This window comes from Capricornis sumatraensis, chromosome 14 (assembly GCF_032405125.1).
Source record: "Capricornis sumatraensis isolate serow.1 chromosome 14, serow.2, whole genome shotgun sequence".
Lineage (NCBI taxonomy): Eukaryota > Metazoa > Chordata > Mammalia > Artiodactyla > Bovidae > Capricornis > Capricornis sumatraensis.
The window spans coordinates 44,639,902-44,658,485 of record NC_091082.1 but is presented as its reverse complement, the minus strand read 5'-3'; the positions used below and the strand labels follow the sequence as shown (position 1 = coordinate 44,658,485).

The window sequence follows — 18,584 nt, the reverse complement described above, 5'->3', positions numbered from 1 at the left end:
ATCAGTATGTTCCAAGCATTATTATTCGTTTATGTCATTAGTCCATTTAGTATTTGCTGTGTTTCTTCCTCATGAAAACCTCACCAATCAGCTCCAGATACAACTCTCCTTTAGCCAATGAGGGAAAGGCTCAGAGCTATTCAGGAATCTGCCCAAGGTTCTAAGTTCCTTGATGTTGAGGGGGAGGTGTTTAGTCACTAAGTCATGTCCGACTCTTGCGACCCCATGGACTGTAGCCTGCCAGGCTCCTCTGTCCATGGGATTCTCTAGGCAAGAACACTGGAGTGGGCTGCCATTTCCTTCTCCAGGGGATCTTTCTGACCCAGGAATTGAACTTGGGTCTCCTGCACTGCAGGCAGAGTCTTTACCAACTGAGCTACGAGGGAAGTCCCCTTGATGATGGAGCCAGTTTCAAATTCACATTGACTCCAAGGTGGTATTTTTAGCCACATATGAAACCATACCCTTGGCTTGACATTCTTGGGAGACAATTTGAGAACATAACCAAGGATGACGATGCTTTACAGATTCCCTCCAACAACAGCATATCTCCGGGTCTATTTGACTTTGGTAGGAGGTGAGAGGTGAGGAAAGGTAAGAGGTAACTGAAGGCGAGATCCTGTGAATATATTTGGTCCTCTACTGTCCAGGTTCCAGAGTGAGCAGACATGTGTGAAAGCTTGGTCTTCCGGTAGTCACACACTTCATGCCAGAACTGACTCCATCTCTCTGATGGAGTGACTTCCCATCCCCTGCCCTGGATAGCACAGGAACACTACAGCCCGGGAGAGTATGGGTTGCCCTGGGCAAGAGAGTACTGAGTACTCTGAAGCTTCTTCCTCAATAAACGATCTACCAGACACACCCTCTGCTGTGTATGTTCTAAATTATGATAGATTATAAACACCTCCCCTCAGAAGCCCTCAGCAGTAATGGAACAGAACACAGAGTATAGAGTATTCCCTGTACTTTCTCCCTTTCCTCGCACAGCTTTCTAGCCAAGGGGAAACACATCCATATACGCATTGTCATGTAGACAGATCTCATTTTATAAGTAACTTATTTATTATTATATTAACAAAGAAAACAATGACCTGTTTCTTATAGGCCAAGATGGACATTACCAGAATGCTAGCTCATCCTACTGATCTCCTAGTCAGCTCCCTACTTTTCCTGGGCTTTAGCTCCCTACGCCCACTCTGGTCAGACTGTCTTGGCTGCCACGAGGATGTTGCAGTATGCTACTGCTTCCCCTCCCTATTCGAACTTCAGCATCCATATCTGCAAGACAGTCTTCCTCAAAAACACTTGCAAAAAGTTACCAGTAAGAACAGAGGTTGAACATTACTGGCATGAGTGATACGGAACAATGCCACTGTCTAGCCTGCGACGATGGCGGATGTCACTAATTGATACCATTTCACCTGAACACAGGTGGCCTCCATCCCTACTAACACAATACTCTAGGCAGCCACTATCACTGATATTTTTCCATCCAAGAAGTAAAGCATGGAGGGAACCATCAGTTCTCCCTGGGAGATAGATGAGAAATAGATACATATGCTACCCTGCAACAAGAGAACTAAGTTGAATAATTCCCTGAATGATTTGCTAGACCTCAGAACAAGGTGTCAAAAAAAAAAAAAAAAAAAGAATGATTCATTGAATGGCCATTATGTTCTTTCCTGGAGGTCCAAGAAGTATTTAAGTTACTAACGTGCCTGGAAACCCTGACATGGAGTAGAATACAGAACCTGGCTGTTTTTCCATTCCTAGAGTTCTGAGAGCCTGAGGAAGCTACAGTCAGAACAAAACTTTTATGTTTCAAGAGCATAGGGCAGGCAGGTGTCACTGTAGGGCACTGGTAGGTCAAGGTGAGTAGGAGGGAAAACACGGCCCAAACTTCTACCTAGGCGCTACTGCTGCATTCTGCATCTTCTCTCTCTGTCGTTATTTTTTATTTGGCTGAATGCTGTCTTAAGTGTGGGATGCAGAATCTTTTAGCTAGGGCTTGAGGGATCTAGCTCTCTGACTAGGGATCAAAGCCGGGCCCCTTGCACTGCAAGCACAGAGTCTTAAACCACTGGTCCACCAGGGAAGTCCCTTCTGCATCTTCTCATTACCTGAAATGCTTCCCAGTGGTTCAGTGCAGCTTCATCAAACTCACTGGCTGCCATGGGAACTTACTGCTGTAGAACCTTGCACAGCTTAGAGAGCTACAGTGTCTGAGAGTTGAGAGAGAACATAGAGATCAAACAGCACAACCCACTGTGTGACATATGGATTTCCTCTTGTGATAGACCCCAGTGTGGACAAGCGTGTGGCCAGGCTTAGGAAACACTACCAGAAAACAGCCTAGCCACAGACCTGTTCCCAGCTGTGACCTCATCCACACAGACACTCAGTGCTTTCATAGTATCATTTCTAATACGAACCCACCACAGGCGCACAGCGCCTATGCCCTCAAAGAGTCTCTTGCAGGAAGAAAACTCTGTCCTTCTCCATTCTGTCGTCCGAGTGGCACAGACTTAGGGAGGAGGGCCTGGCAGGCCAGTCATGCTCTGCACCACCTAAATCTCATATATTCAGACCTATGACACAGCTCCCTATAAGGTCATTTGTCTTTGATCATGAGAAGGTCGTAAACATCCCATTCAACTCCTCTGCCGTGTGGTGCTGGGCATAGACTTAACGCAGGCAAAAAGTGGAAAGGCTTTGGCCCTAACTTCGGACAGGTTGGACTCAAATAAGGAACTTGCTTGAGGTCACATAATAGTAGGGGGTGGGGCATGGGTTCTGATCATGTAAGTGTGACCCCTGCCACCCCTCATTCCATTCCTAACCTCCATGCCGTGATATCTGTGATAGGAGCTTCCATAATAATACAACTTTATGAATGTGATTGGTTAAGAGCCACAACCTATTTTGTACCACACAGAGGAGCTTCTCTGTCTGTCCATGTACTGGTAGCTCCATTTGTCCCTCTGTGTCCCCAAATGGCAACCCCTCTTTAGGCCACATTAAATACAGCCTAAAACAGACGTCAGGCAGCACTGATGAACCAGTAAGGGCAGGAACAGAGACGCAGACTTGTGGATACAGTGGGGGCATGGTGGTGGGGGGCGGGGGGACAAATTGAGAGAGTAGTGCTGAAACATATCCATTTCCATATGCAACATAGACAGCTGGTGGGAAGCTGCTGTACGACACAGGGAGCTCAGCCCAGTGCTCTATAACAACCTAGAGGGGTGGGATGCGGTGGGGTGGTGGGGCATGGGAGGGAGGCTCAGGAGGGAGGGGACATATGTATACTTATGGCTCATTCACACTGCTGTATGGCAGAGACCAATGCAACATTGTAAAGCAACTATCCTCTAATCAAAAATTTAAAAAATAGAAGCCAAGCAATGCTCCAGCAGGCTCCTACCGCACGCTTCACAGGGAACAGGCTGGCTCTCCAGGGGAGGTTGTGGTTTTCTGTTGTCTGGCTAGCTCGAGGTACCCAAGTGGGGGTAAGACTTGGAATAAGAAACCGGCTTTTCTTCATACCTCCTAGGAATGCCTGTGATTCTGACCCTTCTGTATCCATGCAGCCTCCTGCCAGGACATGTCCTGCAGCAAGCAAGGAGAGTGCATTGAGACCATTGGGAACTACACCTGCTCCTGTTACCCTGGATTCTATGGACCGGAGTGTGAATATGGTGAGCCCTTTATTTTGTTGATAGCAACGTGGTCCACGGTCTTTTGCTAGAGGTGATGCCAGGAAGTAAATTGTCATGTTGGAGGCTCTCCAGTGGGTACAGGCTAGTCCTAGGTCCTCTCTTCACCATCTGTCAGTCTGCCCCACTCAAACTGGCCAATCACACACTCGGGGTTAAACTACTTTATTTTTAGAATGAACACGTCCTCCTAAAATTTCAAAATTTAAAAGGGAAAATGTAAGGGCAGTAAAACAAAGAGAACTCTTTCAGGCTAATTTTGTTTGCTGGGAATAAACACCAGTGAAAGTATGATCATTTCCCAGGATGCAACCAATACAAGAGCTTCCCAGGTGGCTCAGTGGTAAAGAATCCACCTGCCAATGCAGGAGATGTGGGTTCAATCCCTGGCAGCCCACTCCAGTATTCTTGCCTGGAAAATTCCATGAACAGAGGAGCCTGGCAGAATATAGTTCATGGGGTTGCAAAAGAGTCGAACATGACTGAGCGACTAAACAAACAAAACAAATCAATACAAAGGAACCAAGTAAAGATGAACAGGTTAGGTTAGAAGCCCAGGGAGATTGATTCAGATGGGTTATACAAACAGTCTCAGCTTTAGCAAACCTGACATCGTCTTTCAGTACGCAAAGAAGGAAATCAATATTTTGTCCTTACAGTCAGAGAGTGTGGCGAATTTGACCTTCCTCAAAATGTGCACATGAACTGCAGCCACCCTCTTGGAAACTTCTCTTTCAACTCACAGTGCAGCTTCCACTGCCCTGAAGGGTACGCACTGAACGGACCTAGGGAGCTGGAGTGCTTGGCTTCTGGAATCTGGACGAATTCACCCCCACAGTGTGTAGGTATGTACACCCAGTTCTTTTCCATCCTCACTGACAACTAGAATTTCAGAGGGGACAAGAGGCTTTCTCCATTTGAAAAACAAGAAGATCTACACTAAATGGGACACTGTGCTTATTACTATTGCCCATCAACCAGAGTCACACTAGTTTTAATTTTCATCTGAGGAGTGAAGGAGTTTAATTCTTGATTCTCATGCAAAAGCATTACAAAAAGGTCCCTCTCCCTTTGTTCATTGCAAAGTGAACAGATACAATAATGATTCAAGGATTGGGTATTATTAATTTGAGAATTTCACCTTGCTTCTTTAAAAAGTAAACAGAGCAAGGATGTTTGGGTCTTTCCAAACAGCTACTGAAAGTACCATTTTACCGACCAAGTTCAGCACCTTGCCTAACACTTCGGGAAGATGTAGACAGCTATTGCTGGCTTCCTAGGTGGTGCTGTGGTTAAAGAACCCGCCTGCCAATGCAGAAGATGAAAAAGACACAACAGATTCGACCCCTGGGTTGGGAAGATCCATTGGCATAGGAAACAGCATCCTGCTCCAGTATTCTTGCCTGGAAAATTCCGTGGACAGAGGAGCACCCATGGGGTCACAAAGAGTTGGACATGACTGAGTGCATGCACACAGACACACACACACACACACACACAGCTGTTGCAGCATCCTAAGGTTTCCAAGGTGCTGGGCAGGACACCAGGCCTCACGCTATTGCTCTGTGGTTGTTTTTAGCTGTCCAGTGCCCGGCTCTGAAGTCTCCGGAGCAAGGAAGCATGAGCTGTTTCCATTCCGCAAAAGCATTCCAGCAGCAGACCAGCTGCAGCTTCAGCTGCGAAGAGGGGTTCACATTAGTTGGGCCAGAGGTAGTGCACTGCACAGCCCTGGGGGTGTGGACAGCCCCAGCTCCAGTGTGTAAAGGTGAGTTCCAGGAGGTTGGGTATGTATAATGTCCACTGCACCTGGTGCTTGCTGGGAGCACAGATGAAACCAGCCTGAATCACAACTTCACTCTCCTTTTACCTACCACTCAGCTGGACTGGGGCTTCCCTGGTGGCTCAGATAGTAAAGAATACACTTGCAGTGCAAGAGACCCAGGTTTGATCCCTGGGTTTGGAAGATCCCCTGGAGAAGGGAGAAGCTACCCACTCCAGTATTCCTGCCTAGAAAATTTCATGGATAGAGGAATCTGATGGGCTACAGTCCATGGCGTTGCAAAGAGTCAAGAGACTCACTCATGTCAAGCAACATGACTGAGCGACTAACACATACACACACACACACACACACACACACACACACACACACACACACACACACACACAGCTAGACCGGGTTCATCTGGGATAGGAAAGGAGTGTCAGGCTCTAGAAGAACAAGAGGCTGATTTTACTATTGACTGTAAACAAAATTTAGAAGTCCTCCTCTCCCCAAAACTCACTGCCCTCAAGTAATTTCAGAACGAGCTCATTCATAATTTCACCTAAGATGGAATGGAGACATCTCCATCTGTAAGTAGATGCTAGAAGACCTACCAGGAGAGGTTTCTAGCAGTAAAGGGGTTAGAGGACATTTGACAAAGGAGTCTTGAAAGAAACTTTTATTTTAAAGAGATTAAGGTCCTCCTGAAGCTTGGTTCTACAAGTCTGGACAAACATCATTAGGATCTCCTGACCCTTACAGATTCCTAGCTCCACTTAGATTTTCAGAGGTGGTTTCACCATTGCTCTCCCAGCTGTGAGCATGGTTCTTCTCCTTCCTCAGTACCTTTCTCTATGGCCTTGGTGATTCTGGCCAGCTATGCAGTGTGAGTTCCTGGAAGCCCCTACCAAAGGAATCCTGGACTGTGTCCATCCCCTCGTTTCCCTTGAAGTGGCTCTAGCTGCAAATTTGAATGCAAACCTCGCCATCGAGTGAGGGGCAAGGACAAACTGCTGCCTTGGCCCTGGCTGGGGGACCCCACCCTTGCCAGCCTTCAAGGGTGGGATTTTTTCATCAGCAGCCCCCAGTCCACTGGGAAGTAGAAGTTCATGCTGTCTATTTAGGCAAGGAGTCATGACACAGCGGGGAGGATCAAGGGCTTTTAATATCAGTATGATCTTTTCCAGGCTCTGATCCTGAAATGGGTTGTTCAGCCCCCAGGAGGGATGGTTTTCTCCTCTGTAAAATGAGCTATGAATTGTAAGGGGCTTCTGTGAAATGAACTATGAATTTCAAGGAGCTTTAATAAGGACGAAGCATATAAAAAGTATACAATTAAATAGTATGTATAAAGTACCTCGAAGAGAGCCTTTGTTTCTGCCTCTTTTTTCCCTGCCTGCCTCACGTGTCTAGAAGCTGTGGGTCAGTGTCCCTGCTCTACTTCAGACAGAGTCAGAACACTGGCTATCAGGACACACAGACAGATTGCTCATCATAGTCCCTGGTGGCAGTCTTTAACAAAGGATCAGAGGAACACCGCACTGAAAGAGAGGCTGTGATACAATCCAAGGCAGGTATCTAATACCACAAAACTGCGTTCTGTGCAACTGCCTCACACCTCACACCAATTGCATCTTATCAAGCAAAAAGGGAATAGCATAGCGGGAAATTAAATACAGGATAAGTGAATTCCTGGAAGACCTGAATTATAAGCCCAGCTCTATTACTGTCTACGGTGAGACCTTAGGGATGTCACTCAAAATTTCTAAACCTCACTTTTAACCTGCAAAGTTAGAGAGAAACGCTAGAGGATCTTTGGAACTTAAAAACCCTGATTCTGTAAAACCTAGAGGTCTAAGGTCAGTGTGTGCAGTCTTTGTATCCTGAAAAACTCCAGGAATATTCTGGAGATGAAATTCTTTGTCAAGGAAGAGCATGAAGGAAATCAGCCTTTATCAGAACTGAGGTCACTTGGGACTTAATTATGCTCAGGAACTGACCTTGGGCTGCACACTCACTTGGCAACCGAAGTCTTTTTAGGATGACATCCTGTGTTCCAGAAACAAGGCTCATTTATAATCCTTTTATTGGGCTGGGTATCAGAGTGTCAACAATAAGCTATGTTGTTTTAGCTTTTTCCTTAAAAGTTCAGTCTGGCTATATCTCCTCCGTACAGATACAATTTTCACAAATATTTCCAATGAATATTTAAAGAGTACCTTCAATGTCCCAAACACTGCCAGGCTCTGGGATACAACTCTGGATGACTGACATCAGCCACAAGGAGACTGCAGTCTAAGGGGCAGAGTTATAATAGGGCATGAACAGCTCAAGCACAGGGGCTGTGGGAGCATGCTGGAAGGGGTTCTACCCCGAGCTGGGATGGGCAGGGAAGGTTTCTTAAGCAAAGTGTAGTGTAAGCTGAGACTTGAAGGGCAGGTGAGAAATCCAGGCAAAGAAGGGGAGGGGAAGGGAAGGTGCTCCAGGAAGATTCCCCATTTGGAAAAAGGACGATTTGGGGTTCTGAATATACTGACAATGTGAGTCAAAAAGATGCACGATCTCTTGAGGGGCTGTTCCGCAAAAGAATTGAGCCCTTCCACTGCCCAGTTTCTGACAATCACTATTTCCATTTAGCCATTGCCTGTGAGTCCCTGGAGAGTCCTGTCCATGGAAGCATGGATTGCTCCCCATCTCCGAGAGCATTTCAGTACAACACCAGCTGTAGCTTTCGTTGTGCTGAGGGTTTCACGCTGAGAGGAGCTGACACAGTTCGATGTGCTGATTCGGGAGAGTGGACAGCGCCAGCCCCAGTCTGTCAAGGTATACTGTGACATCATCATGCTGCTTCCGTGCCTTTCGGCTTATTACAGGCATCAGCATCTACATTTAGTTCTGTCATTCAGTTATTGCTCAAACGTTCACTGAGCATCTATCCTGTGCCAGACCCTTTGTGCTGGGCACTCAGATGCAGTAGCGGGTGAAGGCAGTCTTGGGGACATGTTCATTACAGCATCCTGAAATGCAAGGTGAGAGCTACATTAATCGACACAGATGTGGTGAGTTAGCATGAAGGAGAGGGGGTTGAGACAGAGGAATGATACATGAGGAACAGCTGGTACAGTGCCAGAGTAATGACAAGACTTAGTCCAGTTCCATCATGTCCTGACAACAAGCTCTTGGTCTCTCTGAAACTCAGTGTCACCTGCAACGTAAAGGTACTAACGTTTGCCTTACCTACCCACCTCATTAGTGGTTGTGGATTAAAGTGTGTAAATGCAAGGTTAAAACTGCATGAGCTTCATAAATGTAGGTAAAATAATGATAATAACATTACTTTGTAAATCATATGTCTCTGATCTGATTTTACAAAATCATCTCCTTTAAATAGCTCCTGTTCTCAATATTTTTCTCTTGAAGAACAAAATAGGGAAGCCACTAGGATTATTTTCTTTTACAAGGGGGAACCCCACACAGAATTTATGTCCCAGAAGTGAAATACTATTAATAGCATCTTATGTGAGATCCCAAAAAATTTATGTGAATTTCCTGGGTTGAAGTATACCCTGGTTTTAAAATGAGGCAGTGGTTTGAAAGCAAGGTCTTGAAGAGAGATGTATACACCCATGTTCACAGCAGCACTATTCATAATAGTTAAAATATGGAAGAAACCCAAGTGTCCCACACAGATGAATGGATAAGGAAAAGTGTGATGTATCCATACAATGGAATATTATTCAGCCTTAAAATGGAAGGAGACTCTGGTTTCCCCGGTAGTTTAGATGGTAAAGAATCTGCCTGCAACGCAGGAGACTCAGGTTCAATCCTTGGGTAGGGATTCCCTGGAGAAGGGAATGGCAACCCACTCCAGTATTCTTGCCTGGAGAATCCCATGGACAGAGGAGCCTGGCGGGCTACAGTCCATGGGGTCGCAAAGAATCAGACACGACTGAGTGACTAACACTTTCACTTTTCTGACACATGCTACAACGTGGATGAATTCAAGGACATTAAGCTGAGGGTAGTAAGCCAGTCACCAAGACAAGTACTCAACGATTCCACATACGGGAGGTACTTAGAGTAGTCAAAATCAATGAGACAAAAAGTATTAAAATGGTTGTTGCTGGGGACTGGAGGGAGTGGGTATAGGTAGTTACTGTTTAATGAATACAGAGTTTCAGTTGGAGGTAAAGAAGAATGTTTTGGAGATGGGTGGTGTTGATGGTTGCACAAAACTATGAATATACTTAATACCTCTGGACTGTACACTTAGAAATGGTTCACTGGTAAAAGATAGGTTTTATGCAATGTGTATGTTGCTACAGTTAAAAAATGGAGAAAAAGAGTGAGGCAGTAGAGGACTAGATCACTATGCACTACGATGGTGAGGCTGAGGGAGGGGAATGGGGTCTACTGTCCGAGAGACAAAGACGCAGAGAGCACTGCAACATGCTTAAAAGGGAGGGGTTACCAAATATATGTTTGTTACTTTTGTCCCATCTATTTTTAATGGACAAGCCAGGTTAAAATCTAAAGGGATGAAAATGCATTAGCTAAAGTTTCTTGTTTCCACTTGTTTCTAGAATTTTTCTTTATCTGGTCAAGAGGCATGTCCTTTAGCACCAGACTGCTCCTGCACATAAGTAATAATAATGTGGCAAAGCAGTAAAATATTTCTAGAGGTAATTGTACTAAAATATATCGAATGCTCAATATCTCCATTAAAAAGTAGAGCAGAGACAGTAATACCATATTGTTCGTTCTTTCAAAATCAGAGATAAGTTCATTCTGTCATTATGTAATACACAATAATGAGCAAACTGGGCTCCCCAGGTGGCTCAGTGGCGGGGAGTCAGGCTGCAGTTCAGGAGATGGGGGTTCAATCCCTGATTCGGGGGGACGCCCTGGAGAAGGAAATGGCAACCTACTCCAGTGTCCTTGCGTGGTGGATCCCATGGACAGAGGAGCCTGATGGGTTTCAACATTGAGTTGAAAGAGCCAGACACGTCTTAGCGACTGAACAAGCAAATGAACAAATAAACACGTTATGATTCTTAAGTACTCAAGAAGTGTAATCACTTGTATTCTTAGTTGGATAGGTATCTTTAAAATATAAGGTTGAATACTCCAACCTTGTCTTTAATTAAAGTGTTACTTTCATATTATGTTTGACATGCAATGAGTTCTCAGTAAAGAACTGATTCCTGAGATAAAGCAGTGAAGGTTCCAACTAGTCACATATATCATAGATGACATCCACATTTAGAGTCAGACTTTCTCAAAACTCCTATCCCACACTTAACCTTTTAAAATCAAATAGTGGGGAAATTTGCATGGGCTATTTTCTCAGAATAAAATGTACTGGAATTAAAAAAAAGGGAGGGGTTCTTATGGGGTCACTGGAGCCATTCTTGTCTGCAGGCAGATAATAGAAAACTGGCTTATTCTCTTAAGCACCCAGTTACATGGTTGCAGTAACTCCCCTGATAGGCCTTCCTAGCGTTCTCCACTCTGACAGGCTGGGCCAGCACCTGACGCATAGCTAGAACGATTTTAAGACTATGACTGCTACTGATACTACTGCTGCTGCTACTACTACTATTAGTAATAATGGCAATATATAATATTTATTGAGCATTTTAGTTTAACGCCATGAGGTTGTTAAAATTATTGCTCCCATTTTAAAGATGAGAAAAGACTTATACATAAAATACAGGTGTCTCTCCATTTAAAGCCATCTACTTCACATGACTGAGATCATAGTGCACATATAATTTTTATTCTGCTTTTTCACCTAACATTGTACATTGAGACACCTCTCATATCTTTTCAAGGTGCAATAGATCATATTCCTTTCATGGCTCCACCATAGTTAATTTTCAGCCTCTAACTAGTGGCAGTTATGTTTGTTTTCAATATTTTGCTGTCACATATGATTAAAAAAAAGGGGGGGCTTCTCTGGTGGCTTAGCTGGTAAAGAATCCACCTGCAATGCGGGAGACCTGGGTTTGATCCCTGGGTTGGGAAGATCCCCTGGAGAAGGGAAAGGCTACCCACTCCAGTATTCTGGTCTGGAGAATTCCATGGACTGTATAGTTCATGGGGCCACAAAGAGTCGGACACGACTGAATGACTTTCACTTAGGATAAATGATAAAAATTTAGTGGTATTTATGTTTGTTTTCAGTATTTGCTCTCACAAATGATATGATAAAATTTCTCCAAAATGATTTTTGATATGCATCTTATTACATACTTAGCATCGGTTCTTGGGTCCAAAATTACAATATTTTTAAAACTATGGATGCATATTATCAAATGCTTAACAATGACTCAGCGTTCCCTCATAAAGTCATTCAACTGGCATTATGACTATATGATACTTTTCTCATCCTCCTGGTTAAACATGCCCAATTCAGAGATCCTTCTTGTCGGCATCAGAAAGAGGTAAGGGGTGGGAATCAATGAGTACTTGTGTATTACTCCTTCCTCACTCCCTACTTCCTCCCTCCTTAGCATTGCAGTGCCAGGATCTTCCGACCTCAAACAAGGCCCGGGTGAACTGCTCGCATCCCTTTGGTGACTTTAGGTACCAGTCGACCTGTAGCTTCACCTGCGATGAAGGTTCATTCCTGGTGGGAGCAAGTGTGCTGCAATGCCTGGATACAGGGAACTGGGATGCTCCTTTTCCAGAATGCCAAGGTAGGATGAACTCTTTCCAGTGTCTTGGAAACAAATTGTAGAGTTATTTTAAAAAGCTATATTTAAAAGGTAGTAACTGTCTAGGGGACAGAAGCTTGAAATGGACTAGAAAATGAATAAACACTATCATCAGGAAGCCCTTGTTATCAGGTCACATGGGGATCCCACGTGCAGAGGCCTTGAGGGGCTGGCAGATACCACAAGCGACAGGATGTCCGACAGCAGGACAGGGGAGTGGGCTGAAGGTCCCTATCATGAACTAGGTTCACTGTTCTCACTTGGCTAAAGATAGTCGCTGGAAACAAGGCCAGGGAAAAAGACAGTCCCATGATGTTGTTCCAAGAGTAATCTGGCACTTTAATCCTAGGAAACACAGAGTGTACTGGTGGAATGGCAGGTAGCGCATGGGTTTAATAGGAGAAGGGGAGGGGCAGCATTTACAGGTGCCTGGCTGCAAACAAGATTGGAGAAACCCACTTAGAGTAAAGTGAAGAGTGATGAAAACAGAAAGAGACTAATCTACACATGCAAGGTCACAGGATTCTCGGAAGGAAAAAAGTACCTATTCACTATAATCATATATGTCTGCATTTCACCTGATATAAAGTGAAGCCAGTTATTGTGTGAAATAGAACCGGTTCTGATCATCTGGGTTTGGAAATTGAAAGATAGATGTATACTTTTTATACTCTCCATTCCTTTTTCTATCCAATTATTTACTTATATTTATGTCAAACCCTACCTTTAAAAGATAACATTTGTATTTATAAAAGCTTCTCTTGTAGCTCAGTAGGTAAAGAATCTGCCTGCAGTGCAGGAGACCTGGGTTCGATCCCTGGGTTGGGAAGATCCCCTGGAGAAGGAAATGGTAACCCACTCCAGTATCCTTGCCTGGAAAATCTCAGAGACAGAGGAGCCTGGTGGGCTACAGTCCATGGGGTCGCAAAGAGTTGGGCATGACTGAGCGACTAACATTACTTACCTTTAAAAGATAACATTTGTATTTATAAAAGCTCTAGAAAAGTAAATAAACAAAAAAATCTTCTTACATACTGTCCCCAAAATACCCCACCCTAAAATAGACACTGGTTATGTTTCTCCATTATTGTATAAATTCCTCCAATGTTTTCCCACTTTCCCCCCCACACAATTAGTATTTTTATGAAGCACATATAAGCTTAATAATAAAATTAGATAGGTAAAATACTAGACAATTCTGCATTGTTTGCCTTTGCTTTTCGCTTTGTGCCCGCTTTCAACATGAGTAAAAGCAGACAGATATATGTTTTTAATAAAAAGGAAACCACTTGCTATTCAGGTCACACATAAGCACACACAAGCACACATACACGCACACTACTATTAAGTTAGGTCAACACAGAGTGAACCAATGAATGAACAAAGGGGCTGACCAGCTCAGCAGAGCTGCATGGTCTTTATCCCCAGACACAAGAGACCCTGGCAAGCTCCAGGGGCTAAGGCTGAGCCCACCTTCCGAGCTGGGTCTGCAGAGACCAGGCTGAGGCTTGTGACCTTGGCCTCTCAGCTCTCACCCTGGCTACGCTGAAGCCTGGATACACTACAAACTCCACACGACTGTAGGGAAGAACTTGGGAGTCCCTGAGGGCGTTCCAGTGCACAGCACCTTTCCGGACAGCCTTGGGCTGTACAGGGCACAGATTACAGTTCATTGCTCCATACTGGCCTGCCTGTGGGTGTTTCACAGGAGGGAGGCTGACACTCACCACGGCTTCCTGTGACCTTCTAGTTCCCTTCCGCTTTTAGTTCTTTGTTTACTCTGACTGAACTTTCTCCTCTTGCTGCTGAGCGAGCATCATGTGAAATACCCAAATGTGGTCTGGGCAGGAAGGTACCATGAGGCTTGCAACCTACTAGCTGTTGTAATGTGCCCCAAATATGTTATCAGTTTCCTTTTCCAATGCCACACCCCCACCCCCACCTTCCCACCCCAGCTATCAGAAGGCAAAGTCACAATAGAGAGGCACACAGACTCATGCACCAACACTCATCGCACCACACTTGTCCTTCTTGACTTGTCTCCTCTCCCCTCTCTTCACCCCCACACCTAATACAGAAAGACTTTTCAAGCGGTGGAAAATACCAGGTCTTTGGACAAATGGATGAGATGGGGGATGTAGCTGGAGAGAAGAAGGGAAGAGACAGGTGCAGAAAATGCTCACAAAGCCTCAAGCAGTTCAAATCTGTGGCTGAAAGACAGCCCTGGTTCATCCACACTACCACTGTCTCTGGTCTAAAGCCACACATGACCCAATCAGGCCAAAGAATGCAGAAGAAACACCTTAAACCACGTATTCATTTTTTTAAAAGCTAGCGTGTTTAATTGAGTTTTATTTCATTAATTGGCTGAGGGATATCTTGGCAGCCATTAACATTTGCATACATAGTGTTTTCATTTTTGAACCTTATAAAAATCCTGAGAACTATGTAATGCTATTATCCAGATTTTAAAGGTGAATAAACATGGAAATTCAGAGAGGTTAAGGGACTGGCCGAAAGTCACAGAGCATGATCTCTAACCAAATCAAATCCTCTAGCACCACAAACTCCACATGGATAAACTGTGGCAAAGAACTGTGATATCTTATTGACCATTTTTTGTCAGTAGACAGGTAGAATCATTTGCTGCTGGTCACTACAAGATGAGACTGGTGGAAAGAGCATTTGCAGATGGCCAGTTACATTATTTGCCTACTTTGTGTCATGATTTTTTTATTTAATTTTTGCCTATATTTTGTTAACTTATTATTTTATATAATAATAAATTTGAGGTTCTCTGCAAAGCAAAGATTGTTATTTTTCCCATTTCATAAATGAAGCAACTGAGGTTCAGTATGTTTATTGTCCAGAGATGCACTGCCAGTGAGTAACAGAGGCAAGTTTTGGACCCAGAGGTCATCACTTGGTTGGGGGAAGGAACTTTTGGAAGAGGAGAAAGTATTTTACTCCATTTCCCTATTTCCAATCACTTGTCATTGTTTTCCGGCAAGGTTATTGGGTCTACCTCTGAAGAAAGTGTCAAGGAAGCAGTCACTCCCACTCTCATCCAGGGGTAACTATCATGAGCTCTATCACCATCACCATCTTTCCCAACAAAGTGCCAGCATCCTTTTAAATCACCCCTAAAGCTCTTTTAAATCTCTTCAGGGGTAAGCGTTTCAGAATACCAACCCACTGTCAGCTGCCGTTTCACACATTCAGGACGTCTAACTGGTGACTAGTATCATGCAATTTAAACAATCGTTCTAACCCAGTACTGCACTGGTCTGTTAAGGACACACACATACACACACACACTGATTTAAGTGGCTGTGTTCTAAAACAATCTCCTCTCTCCTCTTTGTCTATGCCCATGCTAGCTGTTACCTGCGCACCTCTGCCAAACCCTCAGAATGGAGAAAAGACTTGTGTGCAACCTCTTGGAGGTTCCAGTTATAAGTCCACATGCTGGTTCACATGTCATGAGGGATTCTCTTTATCCGGACCAGAAAGACTGGACTGTACTCCATCTGGACACTGGACGGGCTCCCCACCAACATGTGAAGGTAGGACCATGGGTTTACCCTTTCTTATGGCTTCTCAGGTAACAGTATAGAATGGAGCATTATCATCAGGAGTTCATGTAAACCTCAAGCTAAAGAAAGCCTTCTCTTCAAGGCATAACAATCTAGACCAAAACCTTCCCCACCTCGAGTATTCTTGTAACAATAACTTTAACCATTTCATAGTTCCATAATGTATGTCAGTGTCATTGTGATGTTAGATGTTTATCACAATCCTGAAATAATGAGGACAGGCAATATTATCGCCATTTTATGGATGAGAAAATAGAGGCTCAGAGATTAGGTAATTTATGGAAATTCATACTATTAGTGACGAAGCTCAGCTATGTCACTGGGACTTTTACTTCATTATAAAGAATTTTCGTACTACACTCTTATTCATTCTGACATCCTCCTTCACTGAGCATTGCTAAGCCCCAGACACTGAGCTGACCTCAGAGTGGGTGTGATTCCATCCCAGCCCCTCGAGGATCTCAGTCTAACGATTTGTGTATAGCCTCTCCTTGCTCCAGTTCCATATGGATTACAAGCTCCCTGAGGGCAGGGACTGTCCCAACTTCACCTTTGCATGTCCCGCAGCAGCTAGACAGAAAAAAAATGTAGGTGTGTGACAAGTATCTGTTGAACTGAATCTTCTCATTTGCTGGTTAAATTTATTCAAACCCAAGCCTTATTGACAATGAATTAGTGGATCCTCAAAGGCAATGGCCAGATCTTATCTGATTCCCCTGAAACATCTGGCTGACACATATCTGGTATACGAAAGTGAAACTGTTAATCACTCAGTTGCGTCTGACCCTTTGTGACCGCATGGACTGTAGTCTGCCAGGCTCCTCTGTCTACGGAGATTCTCCAGTCAAGAATACTGAAGTGGGTAGCTGTTCCCTTTTCCAGGGGATCTTCCCAACCAAGGGCTTGAACCTGGTTCTTCTGCATTGCAGACAGATTCTTTACCATCTGAGCCACCAGAGATTGTGTGCTCTAAAGTAGAAGTTTGCAAACTGATGCATTTATTGCTCATGTTTACTTTCAAACATCATCATTTTGCTCTGTGACAACCTAGAGGGCTAGGATGGGATGGTAGACGGGAGGCAGGCTCAAGAGGGAGGGGACATATGTATACCTATGGCTGATTCATGTGTGGCAGAAACCAACACAACATTGTAAAACAATTATCTTCCAATTAAATAAATTAAAAAAAACAGACATTACACAATTTAAGTTGCAGGAATAAGCAAGTATACAGTATTTTTTTTACCTGTAACATATGAAACCCAGAATAAAAGCAATATTCTCAAAGGAAAAAAAAAGTCACCATTTTTTGGTTCTTTTGTTCTATTATTCCATGTACTATAGTCAGGAATAATAAAACCAGCAATAATAGCTAATTTTTATTGTTTGCGTAAGTACAAGCAATTACATTTGCATTTTTGCATTCAATACACACAATCCTTAACATGGTTAAGGATTATCCCTGTTTTTAAGATGAAGAAATGAGGCTTGAGAAGATAAATAGCTGGCAAAGATGTGTGTGCTACATCTTAGCTACAAAGTGTGCAGTTAGGATTCAAACCCAGGTTTAGCCTGATTACAGGACTAGAGCTTTTACCTCTGCACTACACTGCCACCCAGTGGCCAGTTTCTAAATCCCAGGTCAGCTCAGCTCAGTTCAGTCGCTCAGTCCTGTTCGACTCTGCGACGCCACAGACTTCAGCCTACCAGGCTTCCCTGTCCATCACCAACTCCCAGCGCCTACCAGACTCATGTCTATCGCGTCAGTGATGCCATCCAACCATTTCATCCTCTGTTGTCCCCTTCTCCCCCTGCCTTCAATCTTTCCCAGCATCAGGGTCTTTTCATATGAGTCAGTTCTTCACATCAGGTGGTCAAAGTATTGGAGTTTCAGCTTCAACATCAGTCCTTCCAGTGAATACTCAGGACTGATTTCCTTTAGGATTAACAGGTTGGATCTCCTTGCAGTCCAAGGAACTCTCAAGAGCCTTCTCCAATACCACAGTTCAAAAACATTGATTCTTTGGCGCTCAGCCTTCTTTATGGTCCAACTCTCACAACCATACATGACTACTGGACAAATCATAGCTTTGACTAGACAGACCTTTGTTGGCAAAGTAATGTCTATGCTTTTTAATATGCTGTCTAGGTTGGTCATAACTGTTCTTCCAAGAAGCAAGCGTCTTTTAATTTCATGGCTGCAGTCCCCATCTGCAATGATAGTCATTCGTAAATTCCACTGCTCTTGTCTAGTTGCAGCAGCAACTGCAGTAGCAGTTGTTCTAAAATGAACTTTAGTTAAACTAAAATGAACTAAAATGAGTGATCAAATGAGTGAGTATGTTTCTAGAAATCTAGTAGTGAAAAGAGCTAAATATTCATTCTTTCTTGTTCCTTCTTGTGGAATGAGCACTAGATTAATATCCAAAGACTTGTATTGCTCTTCCCTGAAGTTATGGAGTCACATAGAAGATCATGCCACACCCTGATATTCTCAATTCCAAAAGGAGAGGAGTGGACAAGGACACCTCTGAGGCTCTTCCCCTGGACAAGGATTCTGTAGGCTAAAGCACATAAAACGCTACTGTGCATGCGTGTGTGCTGTCTTGTCTGACTCTTTGTGACTCCATGGACTGTAGCCTGCTAGGCTCCTTTGTCCATGGGTCTCTGTCCACGGAGTTTTCCAGGCCAGAATACTAGAGTGGGTTGCCATTTCCTCCTTCAAGAGATCTTCCCAACCCAGGGATCTAATCATGTATCTTGTGTATTTTGCATCAGCAGGCAG

General features: G+C 44.0%; 1 protein-coding gene across 1 annotated transcript in view; it reads left to right on the top strand.

Annotated features, from left to right (window-relative positions):
- SELP (selectin P) overlaps positions 1-18,584 on the top strand; it is an 89,440-nt gene that overhangs the window by 57,961 nt on the left and 12,895 nt on the right. The window contains 9 exon segments of the mRNA XM_068985730.1: positions 3,594-3,701; positions 4,379-4,564; positions 5,299-5,484; positions 6,362-6,433; positions 6,436-6,496; positions 6,498-6,544; positions 8,122-8,307; positions 12,000-12,185; positions 15,584-15,769. Coding sequence (XP_068841831.1) covers positions 3,594-3,701; positions 4,379-4,564; positions 5,299-5,484; positions 6,362-6,433; positions 6,436-6,496; positions 6,498-6,544; positions 8,122-8,307; positions 12,000-12,185; positions 15,584-15,769 — 1,218 coding nt within the window.